Source organism: Mus musculus, chromosome 11, assembly GCF_000001635.26.
Source record: "Mus musculus strain C57BL/6J chromosome 11, GRCm38.p6 C57BL/6J".
Taxonomy (NCBI): Eukaryota; Metazoa; Chordata; class Mammalia; order Rodentia; family Muridae; genus Mus; species Mus musculus.
The window spans coordinates 108,190,599-108,211,300 of record NC_000077.6 but is presented as its reverse complement, the minus strand read 5'-3'; the positions used below and the strand labels follow the sequence as shown (position 1 = coordinate 108,211,300).

At 44.9% G+C, this 20,702-nt stretch overlaps 1 protein-coding gene across 1 annotated transcript in view; it reads left to right on the top strand.

The window, feature by feature from the left end:
* Positions 1-20,702, top strand: part of Prkca (protein kinase C, alpha) — a 410,502-nt gene that overhangs the window by 132,588 nt on the left and 257,212 nt on the right. The window contains exon 3 of the mRNA NM_011101.3: positions 19,089-19,171. Within this exon, the coding sequence (NP_035231.2) occupies positions 19,089-19,171 (83 nt within the window). The remainder of the gene's footprint in view (positions 1-19,088; positions 19,172-20,702) is intronic.

The window sequence follows — 20,702 nt, the reverse complement described above, 5'->3', positions numbered from 1 at the left end:
AATGCTGGTCACTCAGCTTGCTTCCCCTTCCCCATCCAGTCCAGGACCCTGCCCTGTGCAATTAACACCACAGCTAATGTAAATTCTATTAGCCAAATCTAGATCGCCCCTCAACAGACCTGCCCAACACTTGTCTCTTGTGTGACTCTAGATCCCCTCAAGATGGCAATCACAGGTGTCTGTCACACGAACAAACACTTAATTTCCTCAAAATTATCCTTTCTGTCAGTTCCTTTCCCAAGAGTGAGGTTTATTGTGGGGGACGTTCAACAAGCAATACATCACTAATTAAGACCAGGTGCTCTGGTGTGTCAAACAGCCTTTGACCTCTGTTCTCAGGTGGCACCAGGGATTAAGACTCTACCCTACCGGATGGCTCGCTCCTTTCTGAGAGCCTATGGAGGTGGCCAGCTTGGATATTAATAGTGTCTCTCAGTAAACCTGGAACTCACTGACTAGACTGGCCAGCTAGCAAGCGCCTAGGATTTTTCTGTCCCTTCGGTGTCCCTTCCCATTCCCCGGATTTGTGTGAGTACTGAGAATCTGAACTCAGGTTCTTATGTCACATGGTAGGCACCTTACCCAGCCCAGTGATTTCTTATATCCATTCAAGGAGCGCGTTTAATACTAGGTCACTCACTCTCCATTACATCATGTGTGGTGCCAGGAAGAGCTGTAATGATAAAGTTGGACTTGGTTTCTGGTGACAGAGTGACTTCGGGGTCGTGGTGAACTGCCTACGAGTGTTAGTGAGGAACGATGACGGGACAGGAGGATGAGAACTCTGCCTGTCACTTCCACTGATCAATAAGCAACTATTCACAGTCAACATGGCAACTTCCCTGGAAACCAAAGCACCTTCTAGAGGTCCTGCTTTGTTGTTCGGTTCCAGGGGCCGTGGTTAGAAGGACGGAAGTCAGATCTGTGGAGCACTCAATCCTGGGCCGATATCCTGGGTTTGCTACATGATGGTAACAAGGTAGAAATTATGAGTCACTATTTATAGCCAGCCTGTGAATCCTATTAGCACGTCTCCAATTTTCTCTTTTTGTCAAGGGAACAGAAATCCATTATTAAGTACTTCTACAAAATGACCTCGCATTTCCTTCCTAGGCTTAGCGTTCAGCTGTTGGAAAGAAGTGAAGAGCCGGCATAGTTTATGTTAAGTCACAGGAAACAAACAGCTCTGAACTGAAAAGACATTGCCAGGCAGAGCCATTGGCCTGCAGATACCCATCTTCATCCGGCAAATGAAGTTTCTGGAAAAGAGACATCTTTAGGGTCTCTGTAGGTTTCCAGCCGTAAAGCTGTTGAATAGTCAAGGTTGCCTGGGGAATGACCATAGGTCTTCTCAGTTCCCAGAGAAATTACCTTTGAGATCATAACAGGCCTTAGCTGCCTCCACCTGACTGCTGTCCCCAAACAGCAGCCTCTGCTATCTACCTTGTGTGTCTCTACTTGCCTAACTGAGATGGTAAATGAGGTAGACTTAGCTTTCTTCCAGAATGAAGTCAAGCCCTGAAGCATGACTGCTTTCTTGGTTGATTTGTTTATTTATTTTGGCAGGGACTGAAACTATATAAATAAGCAACTATTCACAGTCAACATGGCCTGAAACTCACTATGTAGACCAGGCTAATCTCAAGAGATCCACCTGCCTCTGCCTCCAGAGCTCTGTGATTAAAGCTGCACACAGGATGTGTGGCAGCCCCTTACCTCTCTTCCCTACCAGATCTGTCTGTCACTCACTGCAGCCTCGTTTGTGTCCGATCATCCAGGAAGACCATACCCACCAGAGCTCATGCAGCTTAGTCCCTTGACTTAAATGCTGGGCCAGTGCCCTTGCCCTGTTGCCTGTCCCTTCCCCTTCTCCCTGCATCAGGACTCTGACTGTGACTGACTTTACCCCTTCACCTTGCCTGCTGCTTTACACTGTGGGGAGGGTGTGGGGGGAGGCTGTCTTCCTCAGGGAGAGCTCCCTGCCTGAATGTAAATAACACACACACATAGAAAAAATCATTTTTGAAGACTAGTGTGAACACACTCAGTATTATAAAGGTTTCTTTGTATTATTGATTCCTATTTTCTCATATGCCCAATCAAGGTCTAGCAGTCTAGCAGTAGACAATATAATTTCAAGGGCCTCGATCCCCCCCCCCGCCCCCCCCGCCCCCTCCCCCCCCCGCCCCCTCCCCCCCCCCCCCCCGCCGCCGCCGCTGGTGACATTGTCTCTGTTTCCATGTGTGTATGTGCCTGCATGCTTATAATCCCAGCATTTGGAGAGTAGTGGATGAGGCAGGGGGATTACTAAGTTTAAAGTCAGGTTAGGCTTTGTAGTGAATTCTAGGCCAGTCTGGGCCTAAATGAAAGGCTCTTCCTTGCTTTCCCCATTTCAGGTACTACCATGTTTGTTATAGCAGCCTCTTCTCTCCTCTCAGATCTCCTGACAGCCATGCTCCATTGCTAATGCTGTGCCTCGTCTTCATGAGGCTGTCGGCCCTTCCCTTCCCTCTACATGTCTGTACTGTAAACCAGTTGTTGGAATGAGAGCCACCTTTATTACTTATGTCTTGGTAGTGATCACCCTGGCCCAGCTCTGGGTCTTGCCTTTCTCTTCTTATCTGGTCAGACAGGACATGCCTTATCATTTTGGGAAATTATCATCTGGAAATTGAACGGTGAAGCCTTCATCTCTCCTAAACTCAGCTCCCTCTCAGGTCACATGCGGAAAGGATGTGATTTTTGCTTTTCAGACCACCTGCCTGGTAGTTAATTACACCTCAGGGGCCTGGTTCACATTCGTGGCATCCGGCGGTGTGGTGGTGTGGTGGTGTGGTGGTGTGGTGCATTCCTGGGCTGAGAGTAGAATCATTCCCAGTGACGTGGGGAAGATGCAAAGGATGCTGGGAAAATGCCTTCCCAAGGCAGCCTGTCCTGTTTCATCTTACCTGTGTCCCACCTTCCCAGGACTAGATGACACCATGATTTTCTTTGGTCCTTTGCTCAGCAGATGTCCTGAATCACACTGGGAGCCTCTGTGTTGTTGGCACTGAGGAGAGAGAGGCAGGCTGGATGTCTATCTGAGTGTCACTTCTAGGTGTGACTGTCCTCTACCCTATCCCATGTCCTGGATGAACTGGACTCTTGTCCTGCCTGCTTTATGGGCAGCCCTGGGCTCATAGGGAAGCAGTGGAATGGAGGAAGAGATCCTCTGTGACCTCATCTGTGGGACACATAGCTGAGACTCCTAGTGCCTGGCCTTTGGAAAATGGGAACCTGGAGAGGAGGAGGTAAGGGGGGATGGCTGTCTCCCTCTATCTTTGCCTCTCTGTCCAGGAGAGGTGCCTGTAGGCTTCCACTGCATCTTTTCTCTCTGTGTAAGAGAGCAAGGTGAAGCATCCCACTCCATCTGTCTACATGGGCCATATGCAGTAGCCTGCTTCCCTCCAGCAGTCTTTGAATGCTGTCTGTCTGTCCTTGGGTTTTCACTAAAAACATCCCGGATATCTTTCCCCTTAGTCTAGTCCCTAGTTACCAATCATTTGGGAATACCATGCAGGGATCTGTACTTAAAAAGAAAAACCCTCTTGCTCTGATCTAAAGGAAGGGGGAAGGAAGACCAGGTTGCTTTTCTAATCTGAAAATTAAAATTCTGAAAACGTTCCCAAATCTGAAACTTTTTGAACACTGATCTGTCCCACAAATGGAAAATCACACACCATGAAATTTGTTTGATGTATAAAAGTATCAAAATATTGAATAAACTTGTCTTCAGACATGTACATCAGGTGTATATGAAAATTGAATTTCATAGATATGGCTCTGTCCCCAAGAAAACTTACAGATATGCAAATATTCTAAAAATATAATCAGAATTTCAAAATACTTTTGGTCTCAAGTGTTTTGGAGGAAGGACACTCAGCCTGTCTGTGTGCCCGCTGAGCTGAGAGCAGTAAGTTTATGAGCTTGGGATACTCAAGGCCAGGTCATTAGACGGGGACAAGGACCCTGTAGCCTGCCAGGCCCAACAGGCAGCATATCCAATGCTCCCTGGGGGCCTGGGGGCATCTTCCTGGTACCCAGAGATAGAGCCATGTCATAGATTCATACTACAACAAGAAAGTTAGCCAGCAGCAATACCCCCACCCTACCAAAAGCTCAAAATGGATAAATTCCATTTTAATATTAATAGAAGTTATCTAAAATATGGAGACAAAACATAAGGGGTCGCCCTTCAATCATGGGGAGTATGCTTAGCGAGCCTGTTCATGATTATTTTGTTTAGGGCTTGTTTTGTTCATTTTTAGCGCTCTCTGTCTATTTTATTTTGGGCAGTTCTGAGAATTGATAGGGAAGTCCTTTTACCCTATTGCTGATCTATGCCTCCAGCACTGGTTTTAGCTTATTGACAATAGCAACTTTGAAATATTTTCTCATAGCGAGTACTTGCTTATGGGAAGTAGTTGTGCTCAGTGGTTTTTGGTGTTGTACAAGCATCACCTGCAGAGGAAGTGCATCAGCTGTGGCTCCATCTCCTCATTTAGCAGACCCTAGAGTCTCTCCATCCTCCCATTGAGGAGACCCTGGAGTCTCTCCATCCTCTCATTCACAGACCTCTTTTAGAGTGCAGCTCTTGATGGACTTCAATTCTTGCTTGAATCTGTTTTACCAACTTAGCCATGTTCTTCCTTTAGGAATTGAATACTTTCAAATCTTTCGTTGGGAATTTGTTTGAAAACTATATAGTAACAATATCATCTTTCAAAATAAAGCAAATTACTGATAGTATTTTGCTTGTATGACAATGTATCATTTTAAAACTGACTCCTGTCTACTTTGTACTCTCTCTCTCTCTCTCTCCACCCTAGATGTTTACCTACATCCTAGCTCTTCTGATGGGTATACACTAATTCAAAATTTCAAACTCAGTTTCTGAGTTTTCATAAATACCTGCATGCACTGATCTTTACACAAATCTGTGTTTCCTTTGAGTTCATTGCTCTGTGTGCAATGAGGTACATGGTCTCCCAGCAGGGTTCCGCTGACAACGTTTAGATGGAACTCAGGTTTTCCTTCCTTTGCTCTGGGTTGTTGTTCATGTTGAGGTCAACCATCCTGAAGTTCCTGAGTTATGTTTTCTAATTTCTCTGTAGAATCTGTGGCCAAGTGGAGATCTACCTTAGATAAATATCTGGCAAACTTACACCCCAAAGCAAGTCTAGTTCTGTCTACAACACTCCACTCTGATGGTTTGCAAAGCACTATGGGATCTTGTAGTGCCTGGCGTTGCTGTGAGCATCATGTAAAGTATGATATTTTCACCAAATAATTCATGAATGCTAGGGAAAAAACAACAACAACAACAAACCAACAGAGCAAACAGAAAAGAGTAAACACCAGCCTAGAGATACCCCATAAAAAGTGTTTTGGGTGCTGAAGAGATTTGCCCAAGTGCAGAAACAACTGGGACATATTTTAACATCAGGAAATAGTTGCAAGTGTTTTTAAAGCATCATGTGACAGTATATTAAACAGCATTTTTAGTGGTAGAAAGATGGCTCAGCAGTTAAGAAGACTGGCTGTTCTTCCAAAGGACTCAGGTTCAATTCCCCGCACACACATGGCTGCTCACAACCATCTGTGACTCCCAGTACAGGGGATCCAGTGCCCCTTTCCTTTACTCTACTGTATATGGCCCACAGACGTACACGCAGGCAAAACACCCAGACACAGTCAAAAAAGGAGGAAAGGAAAGAGTAAAAGTAAAAAGAACAACCCCAAGCCCAGACATGTTGAGTTTAGAATCCTGAGTACTGCCATGCACTCCACAGACTGTGCTTGCTCTAACATTTGCAGGCCTTGTGCTTCCTGGCCTGTGGGTTCTGAGGGCCGCCATGTATTTGATGTATTTGTCTGGTAAAATTGATAATGTTTTTTCTTTTCATTTGCTAATTTACCTTTGCTTTTCCGCCACCCTGGTTGCCTTAATGTCCTTATTTGTGTGAAAGAAAACGTCCCCTTCCAAGTTATTCAACACAGTCACCTGTGGCTTTGGAGTCCCTTGGATATCTTCAGATTTCCTTGCTGGAGGCTTCTGGCCCCCTCCTTTGTAATTATGCGCTGTTCCTCTGTCCCTGATGTTTTCTTAGTTTCCAACATTCTTGATAAAAGAGAGGTAATTAGCGTATTATGGCGTCTCTTTTGAATTGTTCGCAGAGATAAGCAGAGGGGAATATGCTACATGGGTAAAAATTTGCATAACAACAGGAGCAGCCTTTGTCACAGAAGCTCAGTGTAATCTCTGGGAAAATGAAAGCACTTATTTATGGAAAGTTCCTGCATGTACTTATCTCAAAGAATTAAAAATTACCACTGGCTGGCGGTGGCCTCTAATTTCAGAAGTAATGTGTCGCCCCCCCACCCCACCCCCATTGCTCTCAGTATGCCCTGGTTTTCAAGCTACACCCTGACATCCTTCTGTCAACTCTGAGAGGGTTCCCTTCCCTAAAGCTGAACCAGAAAGTTAAATATGGAACACTATAGAATATTCTCTCCCTAACTAGCTCACAGGAGCTCTGTACTTGCCTAGCAAATGATTGAATGAATCAGTGAATAAATAAATGAATGAATGAATGGATAGTGGATACATTTCATAAAAATAGTGTTTCCTAAAATGCCTGGGATAGCCTTGTCATTTCCTTCTATGATCCAGAATCAAAAGTAACATTTTCTCTGAATGGGAGTCACGTTCCTTCCCGTCAGCCCTGGCGTTTGCCTTTGACTACCTGTCTCCACAATTTGCATGAGGCAGCTTAAGTCTCTCTTCATCGTTTTGCATAAATGATGCTGCAGCCAAACTCTGCCAGCTGGGCTTGCCAGCTGGGAGGACAGAAGTCTCTGGGTCTTTAGTCTGCTCAGCCCTAACATCTTTTTGCCCTGACTCAGGGATGAGGGACCCTAGCTCTATGCTAGCTTCCCCCTCAGGCCCATCTCGCTCTTTGTGGATTATTCTTCTCACGACCCAAGCAGGGCACCTGGGGAATTCTCATTTCCACCCACACCTTCTAGAGAACACACTCAAGGTTTCCAGCCTCCATTCTACGTAGGGCAAGAAGCTTTATGCCAGACTTCCAGGCCGTCCACTGAGTGACAGACAGACACAGGTACAAGCTTATGGAATTACAAGTATCAGAAAGAAGTTACAAATAGAGGGTTTGGCCTCACCCTGACCTTGAGCTTGTTGCCGAGTGGACTGCTTACTGCATAGCGTGAATGGAGAATGTTGACCAGCTCTGAGACTGCTATCCCATCACAACTGACTTAAAGGGCTAGCAAGATGGCTCAGTGGGTAAGAGTATTGTCCTACAAGCCTGACAGCCTGAGGTCAATCCCTGCAGCCCGGGGGGAAGGAGTAAACTACAATGTTGACCTCTGACCTCCACATCCATGCACTGGCATGGCAACACACATGGATAAAATAATTTCAAAAGAATGCAGTCTATTTTGACTTAAACATAAAACTGTAGCCTGGGATCAAGTGAGGAGAGAGGTGGAGGAAGCCACAGCCATAACCTTCCCTGCTCACCCTCCCTGAAGCCCCCAAAGGCCTCCACAGTTGAGACTCTTCAACTCTCAGATTAGCTGCAGGTGGGCGCTTAATGTCTTGTAAATTAGCATCATCCTTTTCCAAAGGAGAAGCTGCAGGTCCACCCTCCTGAGTCTTGGGTGCCTTGTACATTGCAAGTGTGTTTTCTGGGTTGTAGACTTGTGTGGGGAGCCACATTCTTCTGTCCTGCTGAGGACATAAGTGTTTTCCCAAATGTGGTCACTGTGTGGTTGTGGCTGCAGATTCCAGCTGGTGTGCTGTGTAGAAGAAAGCTAACGATTTTAATGTGGACTTCTGATTACACGTTGGTGCTAAGCCCTTTAGAAATTCCAGCTTTATTAAACCCATTCATAATCATGAGCAAGGGAGTCTCAGGAAATGTCCCAGATATTTCTCAAGTTCACAATTTCCATCTCCCATCAGTAGTTCAGGTTTGAAGCACCTATTTGCTTGCCATCAGCTACAGTCTTAGGATCGTTTCCCCGTGGATATATTAACACAACCCTAATTCATTTGTCTAGCAATCACCCATTGTAGCTTTGGACTCAATGCGCTCAATGGTGATTTAGGTAAATTTGTTAGACGCAGATGTGCCATCTCAGGGAGCTGTTAGGGGGGAGGAGTGTCTTGAGTCCCCATCCCCTCGTTCTTATTTAAATCATTTCATTTCTTCTTCTTGAGCCCTTTACTTTCTAGAAACTTTCCTGGTATGCGATAAATTTTCTAGGGCTGCCATAACAAACTACGGTGTACTAAATAGCTTAGAGAACAGAAGTTACCCTTTGGTTCTAAAGGCTGGCTGTTGGTAAGGTTGGCCTCTTCAAAGAACTGTGACAGGGAATCTATTCTGTGACTCACCCCTAGCTTCTGGTGGCTGGTGACAACTTCTGGCATACTTTGGCTTGTAGATACATCACCCAAGGCAGTCTCCATCCTCCTGAGAACTTCTCTGTTTCTCCTTACATATCCCATCTTTTTGTAAGGACACCAGTCACACTTGGCTAGGAACTTGACCTACATCAATATGGACTCACCTAATTAATTATATCTGCCACAACTTAGCTCCACATAGGATCTCAGTGACTTTTGAGTTGTAGAGAAATAAAAATTGGCCATGTTTGCAAGATCCCAAATTTATGTTTTCAGCTCTTAATTATTTATATTTTCAGATAGCCACAAAAGTAGAGGCGGATGTTGTAAAGACTCTGTACCCGTCTTGCAGCTTCAGGAATCATCAGCTTTTACAAGCCACATGTCATCCTTCCTGCGCCTTGTGTTTCCCCCTCTGCTGAGAGGGTTAGAAAAAAATCACAGATACCATATTATTTTACGGGTATAATTTTAAAAGACAGAGAAGAAGATCAGACTACACTGTCTCACCACAGTGGCAGTGAAGGGAGAGAAAGGTTAAATCGCTTCTGTTAGTCTTAAACATGTATCTGGCTTTTAACACTGCAGCTCATTAAAGAAGTCGGGGAGATTGAAAGGGAACAGGGAGTCTCCTCTCTCTCTCTCTCTCTCTCTCTCTCTCTCTCTCTCTCTCTCTCTCTCACATACACATACACACTCAGGCACACACACACACAAATACACACATGCACACATGCACACATGCAAAATGCTAGAGACTGAACCAATGATCTTCTGAATGCCATAAAATTTTCTAGCACCAGCCCTTTTAGTTTTTGTTTGTTTACTTCGAGACAGGTTCTTGCTAGGTTTCTTTGCTTGGCCCTTACCTGGTTCAGGCCTTAATCCTGTGAGTCTCTTGAGCAGCTGGGACCACAGATCTGCACCACCCAACCTTCAGCCAGGTCTTTTCCCTGGCTTTCTCCTTCCTCTTTTCCCAGCTCCTAGTTCACCCCACCCTTTCTACCACCAACCACATGTGAGTGTTCCTGGCACCCCTTCGGCTCCTTAGGATTCTTCTTTACTGTGTAAATGCCTTGTTAGAAAATTTGCTCTGCATGCCTCGAGGCCTCTGACTTCAGTGCTGGAACCACCAGCCTGACTGTCTGTCTGTCTGGGTGGTCATGAAGCATAAACCCACCCAGCCTGTCTAGGGCAGAGCCCAGGCCTAAGCCACATCGAGGATTTTCCTTCCTCTACCTGTATAATACTCAGCTAGGTCTCAAACTCCAAGTCTGCTCTCAGCATCTGTTTGATCTCCTGCATCCACACAGCCTCCCAGAGATCAATTCCTTTACCGGGAAGAATTCTGAGCGTGGAGGATCTAATTCAAAGTGGCAGCAGCCATAGTAACATGCACAGTGTGGCCTTGTTCTCCAAGATCCTAAACCATATGGTTTAATAGAATGAATGAGGCAGATGACATTCTGCTAATGTCAGGGCTGAATGCCCAACCTGACCAGAAGGCTGAGCAAAATTGAAGGCCACAGACTCTGAACGTCTGACTTCTCAAATCTCCTCAGCCCTTTCTTGCCCCAGCCTTGTCCCAAGGTTCCCCCTTGGCTGCGAGATGGTCACACCATTGCCACATTACTGCTGGAGTCAGTAACTTTGGAGAAGCTGTTTGCAGGATCCTGTCTTTCATGTCTTACATCATCCTTTAGATCCTTCAGAATACACTGCAGGTCCACGCAAGGGGGGGGGGGGGGGGAGGAATTCCAAAGAGAGGATGCTCAGGAGTGCTCACTGACATTCTGGAAGAGGAAGAGGTGGCTGCACGGTCAGATATGGAAATATGGGTAGTTTTGGAGCCATCTGGGCATGTGTGCATGGCTGCTTAGGGCAGAGCTGATGTGCCAGCGGATGAGTGGTATTCTTTACTCCATGTGGCACGGAGCACCTACTGGACTTGTTTCCATACAACGTGAACGTGTATCCTACGAGAAGATTGTCTTCACCGTTACAAATCTGAAACCAATAATTTTCTTTTAAAATGCAAATATAAGTTCAATTTCCCCTTTCTTTCCCTATGCAGCTGAAAGCACGCCGCGTCTTAGAGACTTTCATTTCATTGAATTTTGAGATGACATTACCTTTCATTAATCCTTTCTAGCAAAGTTTAATTAAAACCATCACATGATGGCAACCATTAATGGTTTTTTTTTTTTTAGAGCTCAGGCAGGCTTGGTAGAGCAGACCTGTGGTCTCAGCTATCTGAAGGCTGAAAATTCAAGGCCAACTCAAGCTGTATGTTGAGTTCAAGACTAGCCTACTCAACTCTGTGAGACCCAATCTCAAATTAAAAAAAAAAAAAAAAGATGAGGAAGAAGGATAGAAAGAAGTAAAACGAGTTCTGGTGGGCAATGCAGAGATGGTTCAGTGCTTAAGAACATTGGCTGTTCTTCCTGGGTCCAATTCCCAGCACCCACATGAAGGCATATACATACATACATACATACATACATACATATAATTTAAAACATTGTAAAAGAGGGCTGAGGGCAGAGCTGAGCTCCGGAGTGCATGCTTAGCACACACGAGGCCCTGTACCACAGTGAGGTCAGAGAAGCAGGGAGGTTTGGCTACAAGCTTTTGTCCTGACTGGAGCAGGACTGTTAGAGTTAGCAGGTTCTTTTTAGCAGGTTCCTTTTGTAATCCAGTGTATGTTACACCATGTTCCTCCCCCATGTTAATTTTAGATAATAAAAAGATTGTTAAACCTACATTCCATTTTACATGAATGAATAGTCTGAGTTTGAAATGATTTGGACTTGAGACTGAAAAGAAAGGAAATTATTTCTTGAAGAAATACAAAGCCATCCATGACATTATGTCTCTGCCCCCATGACGGTCTGTATGAAGTGTGAGCGATACATATCCCATCATGCATGTAGATCTAGTGATAAAGGTTGTTAATTGTTTGATGAAAGAACCCGAGCCACAATTAGAAGGAGGTACTATTTCTGTCATTGTCACTGAGCTTCACCATCACGGGTTCACTGGAAACATTGGGGAAAACATGTGCTGTCCCTCACAGTCTGGACTGTCCCCACTCAGTTCTGGGCTGTCCCCATGATACCACTCAGTTCTGGTGTTGGTTTCATTGGAAATTTTAAAGAATAAAAGAGATTTTTTTTCTTGATTCTAAGAATTATGAATATATATCACAAAGATCCATGTAAATGGGGCTCCAAGGCTGAATCTCTTACTGTCTATGGCTTCCTATGGCACTTATTTCATAATAATTATTATTTGTAATTTTGTAAATGTTGTTCTGGGTCAAATACTCTTCTATTATATAAGACATGTTATATCAAGTTTTTTTTTCCATTTAAACTACCTTTAAATGTGTGCTTCTGTGGCACTAAATCTATCTACAGTGTTCTGGAACCATCAGCACTGTCCATGTCCAGGTCGTAAAAAATAAAAACATTTTTAAACAGGAGCTCTGGATTTACTACACATCAATTCCCAACTTGTTCCATCTCTAATCCATGGTAACCGTGTGTGTGTGTGTGTGTGTGTGTGTGTGTGTGTTTTGTATATGTATGAGTGTATGTACAATCTATTTGTATGAGTGCATCTGTATAATTTTTATGTATGTGTACTTTGTCCTGTGTGTGAATTTTGTGTGTATGTGTGTGCACACATGTGTGTACATGTATGTGTATGTGTGTGTGTGTGTGTATTTGCAGGTACACACATCCAGGAGAGTTGGCATCAGGTGTCTGTACTACTACTACTTATTATGTATTTATTAACTATTTAATATATACTAAATTATTAATATTATTGAGAAGGACTTTCACCAAACCTGGGGCTTCCCATTTTGGTGAGTCTGGCTGGGTAGGGAGCCCAGAGATCCACCTGTCTCTAACCCTCTCAGCACTAGGTATGTATCAACCTGCCGGGTTAATAACCCTGGTTCTCACTTTGCCCCTGAACTATCTTCCCTGCCCTGATAACCTCTTTTCCCAGGGCCGTGTGTGTGTGTGTGTGTGTGTGTGTGTGTGTGTGTGTGTGGTAGGCAGTGTTTTCCTTCTGTCTCTGACGAGTGGACTCACACTCTCACATTCTGTTGCACGTGTCTGAACTACATTCCTCTCTAGCACTGCACAGCTCAGGCTGCCGCCACTCCATCTCAGTCACACATCTACTGATAGGCATCTGGGTCATTTCCACAGTTTATCAGGGAATAATGGACGCTGGTGACTTCTGGCTTTCAGTTCTTTTGAGGTTATATCTAGGAATGCAATATCTGGGTCATATGGTAATTCTAGATTTAATTTTGGGACATCTCCAAACCTTGTCCTGAGCACTTACACTACTTTGCATTTCCATCCTTAGTGATCATGAGTCCTATTTCTTTGCACTCTCGTCAGCACCTGTCAGTTTTCCTCTTCTTCCTCTCCCCTTTTCTTGTCCTATTCTAAACCTTCAGGCCCTCCCTCCTTCCCTCTCTCCTTCCCTCCCTCCTTCCCTCCCTCTTCCCCTCCCTCCTCCCCTCTCTCCTCTCCCTCCTCCCCTCCCTCCTCTTCTCCCTCCTTTCCTTCCTCCTCTCCCTCCTCTTCTCCCTCCTCCCCTCCCTCCCTCCCTCCCTCCCTCCCTCCCTCCCTCCCTGTTTCTTTATTCCTTCCTAATGACTATGAAGTAGTGGTAACAATTGTTTTTGTTTGAGTGATTCCCTTAGGCACAGGAGTACTGCTGCAGACAGTGGGCTGTGTGTGGCAGTGTTTGCGAGGCTCCTCAGGAGCATGCAGGGTTGACTAGGCAGGGCTCTGCAGCATCCCATTCCTGTATCAGTACCGTTGACTCACCATATTCTTTCTAAGGTAAATCTCTCTGCACTAGTGGAGCATGGGGCAAACCTCTGACTTGCCTTTTGCTCAGAGTCTAGGGAACACTATCCCCAGCCAGGAGGTCAGGAGATGTCTGTCTGCAAGAAGATGGCTTTGACACAGAGAGTTCACATGTCCTGGTGTGTGTCTAATGGACCGAAACTCCTCTAGTCAAGTTAATGTTTACCGGGTTCATAGGCGGGACGGTGTCAGAGGGAATGTTTCTCTTACTCTGTTTGGCTTTCCATATGCTCTTTGTTGGTTTTTTGATCTCCTTAAACTAAACACACATGACTGAGAACCACTTTTAATGTCAGCATGACACTCTTGCAACACACTTCAGTTTTTTTATTTGAATATTTAAAAGGAGTCTCTGACCCAAAATTAGGCCACTGTTATTTGTTCTGTGTCTGTAATGTGTTTTTGGCAGATGGGGGCTATCCTCCTCAGTTTCCGTTTACTCACACTGTGTGGTGTTAGCCATAGACAGGGATCCCCATAGAGAGCATTCGCCATCGCAAAGGCAGGTCATGTGGAGGAGACTCACTTCCTCAGTCCTGTGGACTGGATTCCTTTTTATGCTAATGCATCAATTGCAGTGTGGTGGGCTCGTCAGGGGCCACCTGTCCCTGTTGGGAACAGGGAGGGTTACAGGGAACTTGCTTTGCGCTCAGAAATGGGAGAATGAAGATTTACTCTGAATCACTGTCCCTAGGCTGCAGGCTGACTCCTGGAGAGCAGGAAGATGGCTCCTTAGGGAAAGTGCTTGCCTGACAAGCAGGAGGCTCTGAGCTTGGGTCCCAAGGCAGGTGTGGTGGTGTGCTCCTGCCATCTCAGTGCTGGGAAGGCGAAGACAGCTGGACCCCTGGAGCTCACAGAACAGCTAGTCTTGCCACATTGGTGTGCTTCTGGGTAAGCAAAAGACCTTGTCTGAAAATTTCGCAAGACAGAGAGTGAAAGAGGGTGACAGTGAACTTTGACCTCCGTTGTGTACATATGTGCAACCCCCAACACATGTCTGTCCCCTCTGATACACACACACACACACACACACACACACACACATACACACACAGAGAGAGAGAGAGAGAGAGAGAGAGAGAGAGAGAGACTAGACAGACAGACAGACAGACAGACAGAGAGCCAGAGACAGAGGGATAAACACACACTCTAGAGAGAGACAGAGAGAGATGGAGAGACAGAGAGATAGATAAACATATACTCTAGAGAGAGAGACAGAGAGACAGATACACACAGACTAGAGAGAAAGAGAAAGAGAGAGATAGAGAGATAGATACATACACACTCTAGGGAGAGAGACAGAGAGAAAGACAGAGAGACAGATACACACAGAGAGACAGAAACAGAGACAGAGAGATAGATACACACACACACACACTCGCCCATGTATGCAGTCTGGCAGGATGACTAGTGCTTCTTTAAAGCAAATCTCTGCAGCAGGAGACTGGCCATGATTGTACCTTCACTTTCTTCAGTCTGAGTGTGGCAATCTCAAAGATACCTGCCTGCCAAAGTCAGATAGCTGATAAAACTGTGCCATGTGTCAGGTACCCCAGCACTCACCTTCTCCCAGTTCTTTTTACCCCACGTTACATTGGTCATTTGAATTCTTTTAGATTTTAAAATAAGATAGTAGCTTTTGAACCAGAGGAAAATCTCCACTGGCCATGTCCAGGTAAGCGCAGTGCATTTATTAGGCCTGCTCCTTCTTTTCTTCTCTCTGCAACAGTCCTATGGCATCTCTGATGCTTAGATTATGTGGTCCTGCAAAAACCCATATCGCCTATTTAGTCTGCAGCTTGGAAGCAAAGGCCCAGGGCAGCCATCTGTGAGGTTTGGAAGGTCTGGCCACTGCGCACATTTTCTAGGGCAGCTTTTCCCAGACAAGTGTTGCATCCAGCCAGTCAGCCCCAACGCTCTTCTTCTTGCGCCCTGTCTAGAGGTGATGGTAAGGTCAAGAGGAGGGGACAGCCGAGCTTCGCTCCTTACTAAGGCATGGGCATACTGTTTTGGGGAACACACATTGCTCGTTCTCTTTTGAGAAAGAGCCTCCTGTCGCCCCTTGTTGGCCTCCAATTCACTACGTAGTCCAGGATGATAGTGGACTGCTGACCTCACTGCCTCTACACCCCCTCCCTTGTGTTCTGGGATCATAAGTGAGCGCCACCATACCCTGTATGCACAGCGATGGGCTGAACTTAGGGTATTGTGCATGCTAAGTTAAACATGCTACCAATGGAATGTTCAAAGCGCAAGCAGGCTTAAGGGGCTTTATGCCCCAGATAATTCATGCATCCATGAGAATGCTAGAAACATAGGACCTTCTGTCTGCCTCCTCTTGGAGGCATTCATTCAAATGGAAAGTGTACGTGTGAGAAATCTTAGGACAAGAGAGGCTAAGGCAGGGTGGAGGAGGAAGTCATTTGGGAGTAGGTAAAGATCTCGCTGCCTCTGACAATTTTAGAGGGCAGTAAGAGCTTGTTTCTTAGGAAAATATTTGAATTAATAATCTTTTTAAAGTGCGTAACAGAAATACTTCAGCTAGTGACAGTGCACTGCTATGTAGAGATGACAGACAGCAAAGGCACACTGTTCCTCCAAAGGGACTAGATACTTACGTGTAAATAGTGTTCATCTGGGCATGGAGATGGTTAGCAAAGAAAGGGGAAGATTCAAGCGTTGGAACAAATTAAGTAAGAAATCAAAATGCTTGTTTACCCCCCAAAGTTCACCTTCATCAGAAATCACAATGAGGCCACAATGCCCTGCAACACTTTCCTTTAGTGATTCTTCTGCTAATTTCAATAAATAAATAAAACATACCTTTGTGCCAGGTGTGGAGGGGTGAGCAGACTCATGTGGGTCTCCCCACTGCTGTTTTATTAACTATTGTTGGAGAATTTCCAATCAAGGTGCCTTTAGCAGAAGCACGTGGAGGGGACTTGCATGCACTCAAGACCCGGAGGAGCTCAGCACTGCCCTCTGATTGCACCGGCACTGCCTGCACACTTAGCCCCACACTCAGCTCCTCCAGCTCTCTCCAGAGAAGCCCACACCCATGTCGGCTCGTTCTCTTTATCGACCTCTGAGGCCAGATCCGTGTAAAAATCTCAGCAAACACCAACTTGGCCCTCGTTCGTCCTACTATGCTCTTCTGTGGAAAGTCACGAATCCTGACTTACGTGAGCTGCAATCTCATAAACAACTCTCCAGGCGGCTACTGGTAGCAGCAAGGACCTGAGTCTCCTCCTCTTGTCCCACTGCTCTTGATGCCAACAGTGGACATAACACTCTAAGAGTAATCTAGGCTGTGGCATTAAGCACATGAAACCTGGCTGTGCTGTGTAGTAGGTGGGTGACCTTAGGCAAGGCCCTCCACTGTCCATCAGTCTTTCCATCTGTCCCCCTGAGGGTTTCCCTGACTCCCTCTCTCTCCCATTCATGAAGATTCATTGTGTGCTTAAAGCTGACTATACATCCACACAATGTTTTCCCATCTAGAACAGAGGATTTTGAGGCATATTTCATAGTGTGGATATAAAGCTTCCCTATGATAATGCACATGAAGGGATGGTACAAATGCCCGTTCATAGCAGGCTGCCTTTTAAATGCTATCCTGTGGTCACTCAGCAGGTCCACTCACACTTCTGCAATTCTTCATCTTAGCAGCCTAAGTAATGAGAGGTGGTTGCTTCTATCCCTAGACTACCTAGAAGACTCCTAGCCATGCTTTAGTCGATATCCTCAACATATCACGTTAGATTTTTTTCTAACACCAATGCTTGTGCCTCTGACATATCACTTTCATACACATTCCTCTTTATTCGAGCTCTTTTGATGGCTTCCAAGGGACAGGAAAAGATTCCGAATTTCTTCCCAGCCACTCCTGACTCTCTAAGGATCCTTAGCACTTGGCTCAGTCTGTGAATTCTCTGGGGATTTCGGCAAACCTTCGGTCTTCTGTCACTGGCTGAAGTGACTCCTCCTCCTCCTCCTCATCTCCTTCAGCGACTAATACAAAGGCGGGAGGTTGTGAGATCCTCTCTGTAGGAGAAGAAAAGAGTGCATGAGTGAAGAATCAGAGTGCTCTAACCTTCTTTGCACTGTGTCTTAGTTCCCTTCTGCTGCTGTAACAAAATCCCCGCCCTCCTCCACTGGATATAAATAACCCACTGCTCCGGATGATGAAAACCCAAGGTCATGGTGCTGGACTGGCAAGGTCATGGTGCTGGACTGGCAAGCACCTTTTGGCCGTTTGCTCCAGAGCGGAGGAAAGCAGTGATCCACGTGAAGGAAGGTCTTGAAGAGTCTAAGAGACAAAAGGGCAGGACCACACCCTTCTTACTTTATATACTTATTCGTTGTGTGTATGTGTGTGCATATGTGTGTGGTCATGCATGCACACTTCAGGGTGCGAATTTGGAAGTAAGAGGACATCTTGCTGGGGTCAGTTGGATTCTTCCACCATATGAATCTCTGAGACCTAAACGGAGACAGTCAGGTTTTGAGGCAAGCACTTTTACCTTGTGAGCCATCTCCCCTGCCTTGAACTTGCCCTTTTATAATGGTATAAGTCTTACTTACAGGGGACAAATTTTTATTGCTCAGTCACTGGGGTCCCTTCTCCACATCTCATCACTAGAGTGGCAGCCATATTTTATCAGTGTGTGTTTTGGTAGAAACATACATGCAAACTGTGAAATGTAGTGAGAACTCGTGACTTCCAGAATACTTAAGGTAGGCAGCATCTCACTTCTCTAACATAGTCTCCTCATTAGTCAACACAGAGCAGCAGTAGAGGGTGCTCTGTGAGCTCCGCTCTAAGCTCGGAAGAAAGGATTAAGATCACTTTTGTATCCTCCGTATTACATCATCCGCAAAGACTGCTTGGGGATTAAATATTCATTTCTAATAATTAAATTATTCTATTGATCCATCTTCAGGGTTAGTTATCAAATTGGCACTGGGCTTAGAAAAGTCTCTTAATAATTTTGTTAGATTTGCAAAGGTTCTTGGGGACAGCCTCTGTCAAAGACAGTGTAAAGAAGTGTTAGATTGCATCCAACTGATTTTCAAAGGGGTATTTGCAATAGATTGAGGTTTTTTTTTTTTTTAAGTATTTTTATTTTATGTGTATCAGTGCTTTGCCTGCACATAATGTCTATGTACCACACATGTGTAAGTGCCCACGGAGGCTAAAAGTATGTGTCAGGTCCTCTGGAATTAGAGTCATAGATGTTTTGTGAGCTGTGTGCTATAGATGGAACCTGGGTCTTCTAACTCACACTCAGGATAGTTCTGGATTATTTATCATCAGCTATTCCTTTTCTAGTTATTTTTTTTAACATGCAGTACGTGTACAATGTTTGTATGCATATGCACATGTATACATATATGTGCTTATGTGTGTATAAATGTGCAGAAGTATAAGAAAGTGAAAACATGTTGAATCTGTAACCCTGGGTTATATACATTGAGGAAGTATCTCATAGGCTTTGGATCTTCTCTCTCCCCAGCTTTAGAGTTGAGAAGTTTTCCTGAGCATTTTATGGAATTATCTGCAAGCTTAATCGAATTAAAATGTTGCTGATTTTTGAGTGAAATGCCTTAGTGTTGCAGTGAGATTCTGTCTGTCTCGAAACCAAAATGACTTCTCACCATATGGTATATTAAATATAAACCCTTCTGATTTTCATTTTCTTTTCTCTCCTCAGTTTGCTGTTTTGTGGTTCATAAGAGGTGCCATGAGTTCGTTACGTTCTCTTGTCCGGGTGCGGATAAGGGACCTGACACTGACGTAAGTAATCTGAAAACTCTCACTTGATGTTAACTCGAATGTCTGAGGTTATTTATTTTTTTTATTGCCTATACAGCCGTTGTTCTGGAACATGCTATTAATAAAGAGACATCTCGGTTTTCTCACTTCGTCTTGTAATAATGAATATGTCCATCATTCTTCTCAGCTGTGCGCTATTTCACAGACATATCCTCAGAGGAAAATCATTAGCTTGTATCCATCCCGCCCCTCCCACCCCCCAACCTATAGTAACAACTCTATGGATACAGTTCACAATGGGCGAGGACCAGCCTTGGTTTATCTTTGAAAGTTTGTAATTACAACAATAGTCAGCAATCTGTCTTGAGCGTTGTAACAAACTGCCCCTAGCTGCAAGGAGAGAACACATTTTCACTGAGCGCCATAAATGCCTGTATTGAAGGGATGCTGTGGGCAGCTCTTTCGCTGACCGCAATCTCTGAGATGGCCAGTAATTTTATTTCACTTATTTATGTCCTCATTCTCCCTGTTTGTATTGACCGTGTCAGATTCATCTCTTCTTACCAAAATACAAGACCGGCAGAGGACAGAGGGCACGGTGAAAAGTGAAGCACTGGTGTTTGAGCTGTGTTGGGTGGAAAGACATTTGGTGCCATGTGAATAAAAACGTTTTAACTGAAATGGGGGGGGGGGCATTTCTAGGCTGAATTCCTCACGCTAGATCAGTTTGATTATTTATCCTTACGTTTGGCCTTCCCACAATTCCCACCTATGACACCTACTCCTACAAGAAAACTGGTTCAAAGAGGCTTCTCAGAGAAACTGGACATTTCTCAGAAGGTGACATTTTCACAGTGGGCTATGAAGAATTCAGATGTGCCTTGTTACAACCTGTGTAGTAAAGAAATATACCTTTGATGGTTTGATTAAGGGGTTGGTAGAGACAGCCTTGATGGATGCTTGGGGCTTAGAGTGACTGGCAAGCGGACACCTCATGTCTCTGTGTTTTATCACTTTGTGTATGAGGCAGCTCCAGTCCCTGAAAAGTTGACTGCCTTGCTTATGTGCGGCCAAAACTAGTGTCCTTCCCTCTCTTAACTCAGTTCTCCATATTTTTCTTCTTTCTAAACTATATCTCCTTATAGGACATTTTAGAGATAAAACAAGACCAAAAGGTTTCATGTTGATATCTTGGATAAATTGATCATATTCTACTCCCAATTCCCTCTCATACCCTCCTACCTCACCAATCACTTTTCTCTTCCCAGTCTACCTTCTACTTCTGTGTCTTGGTTTGGTTTTGTTTGTTTGGTGACCCAATGAATTCAACCCAGGTTACTTACACAAACATAGGTGAGGGGTTATTACAGAAGTGTAAACAACTGTTAGGTGGCTGTGCCATCAAAGAAAATGTCTCCCCTCCCCTGGCAGCCATTAACTGCCAGTGGCTCCTCAGAGCCCCTCTTCCATCTGTGATGGACTGTCGATGGGTCATATCTTGTTTAGTCTATGGAGGTAATCACAGCTCATGTGAGTTCACGAGTACAGTGGG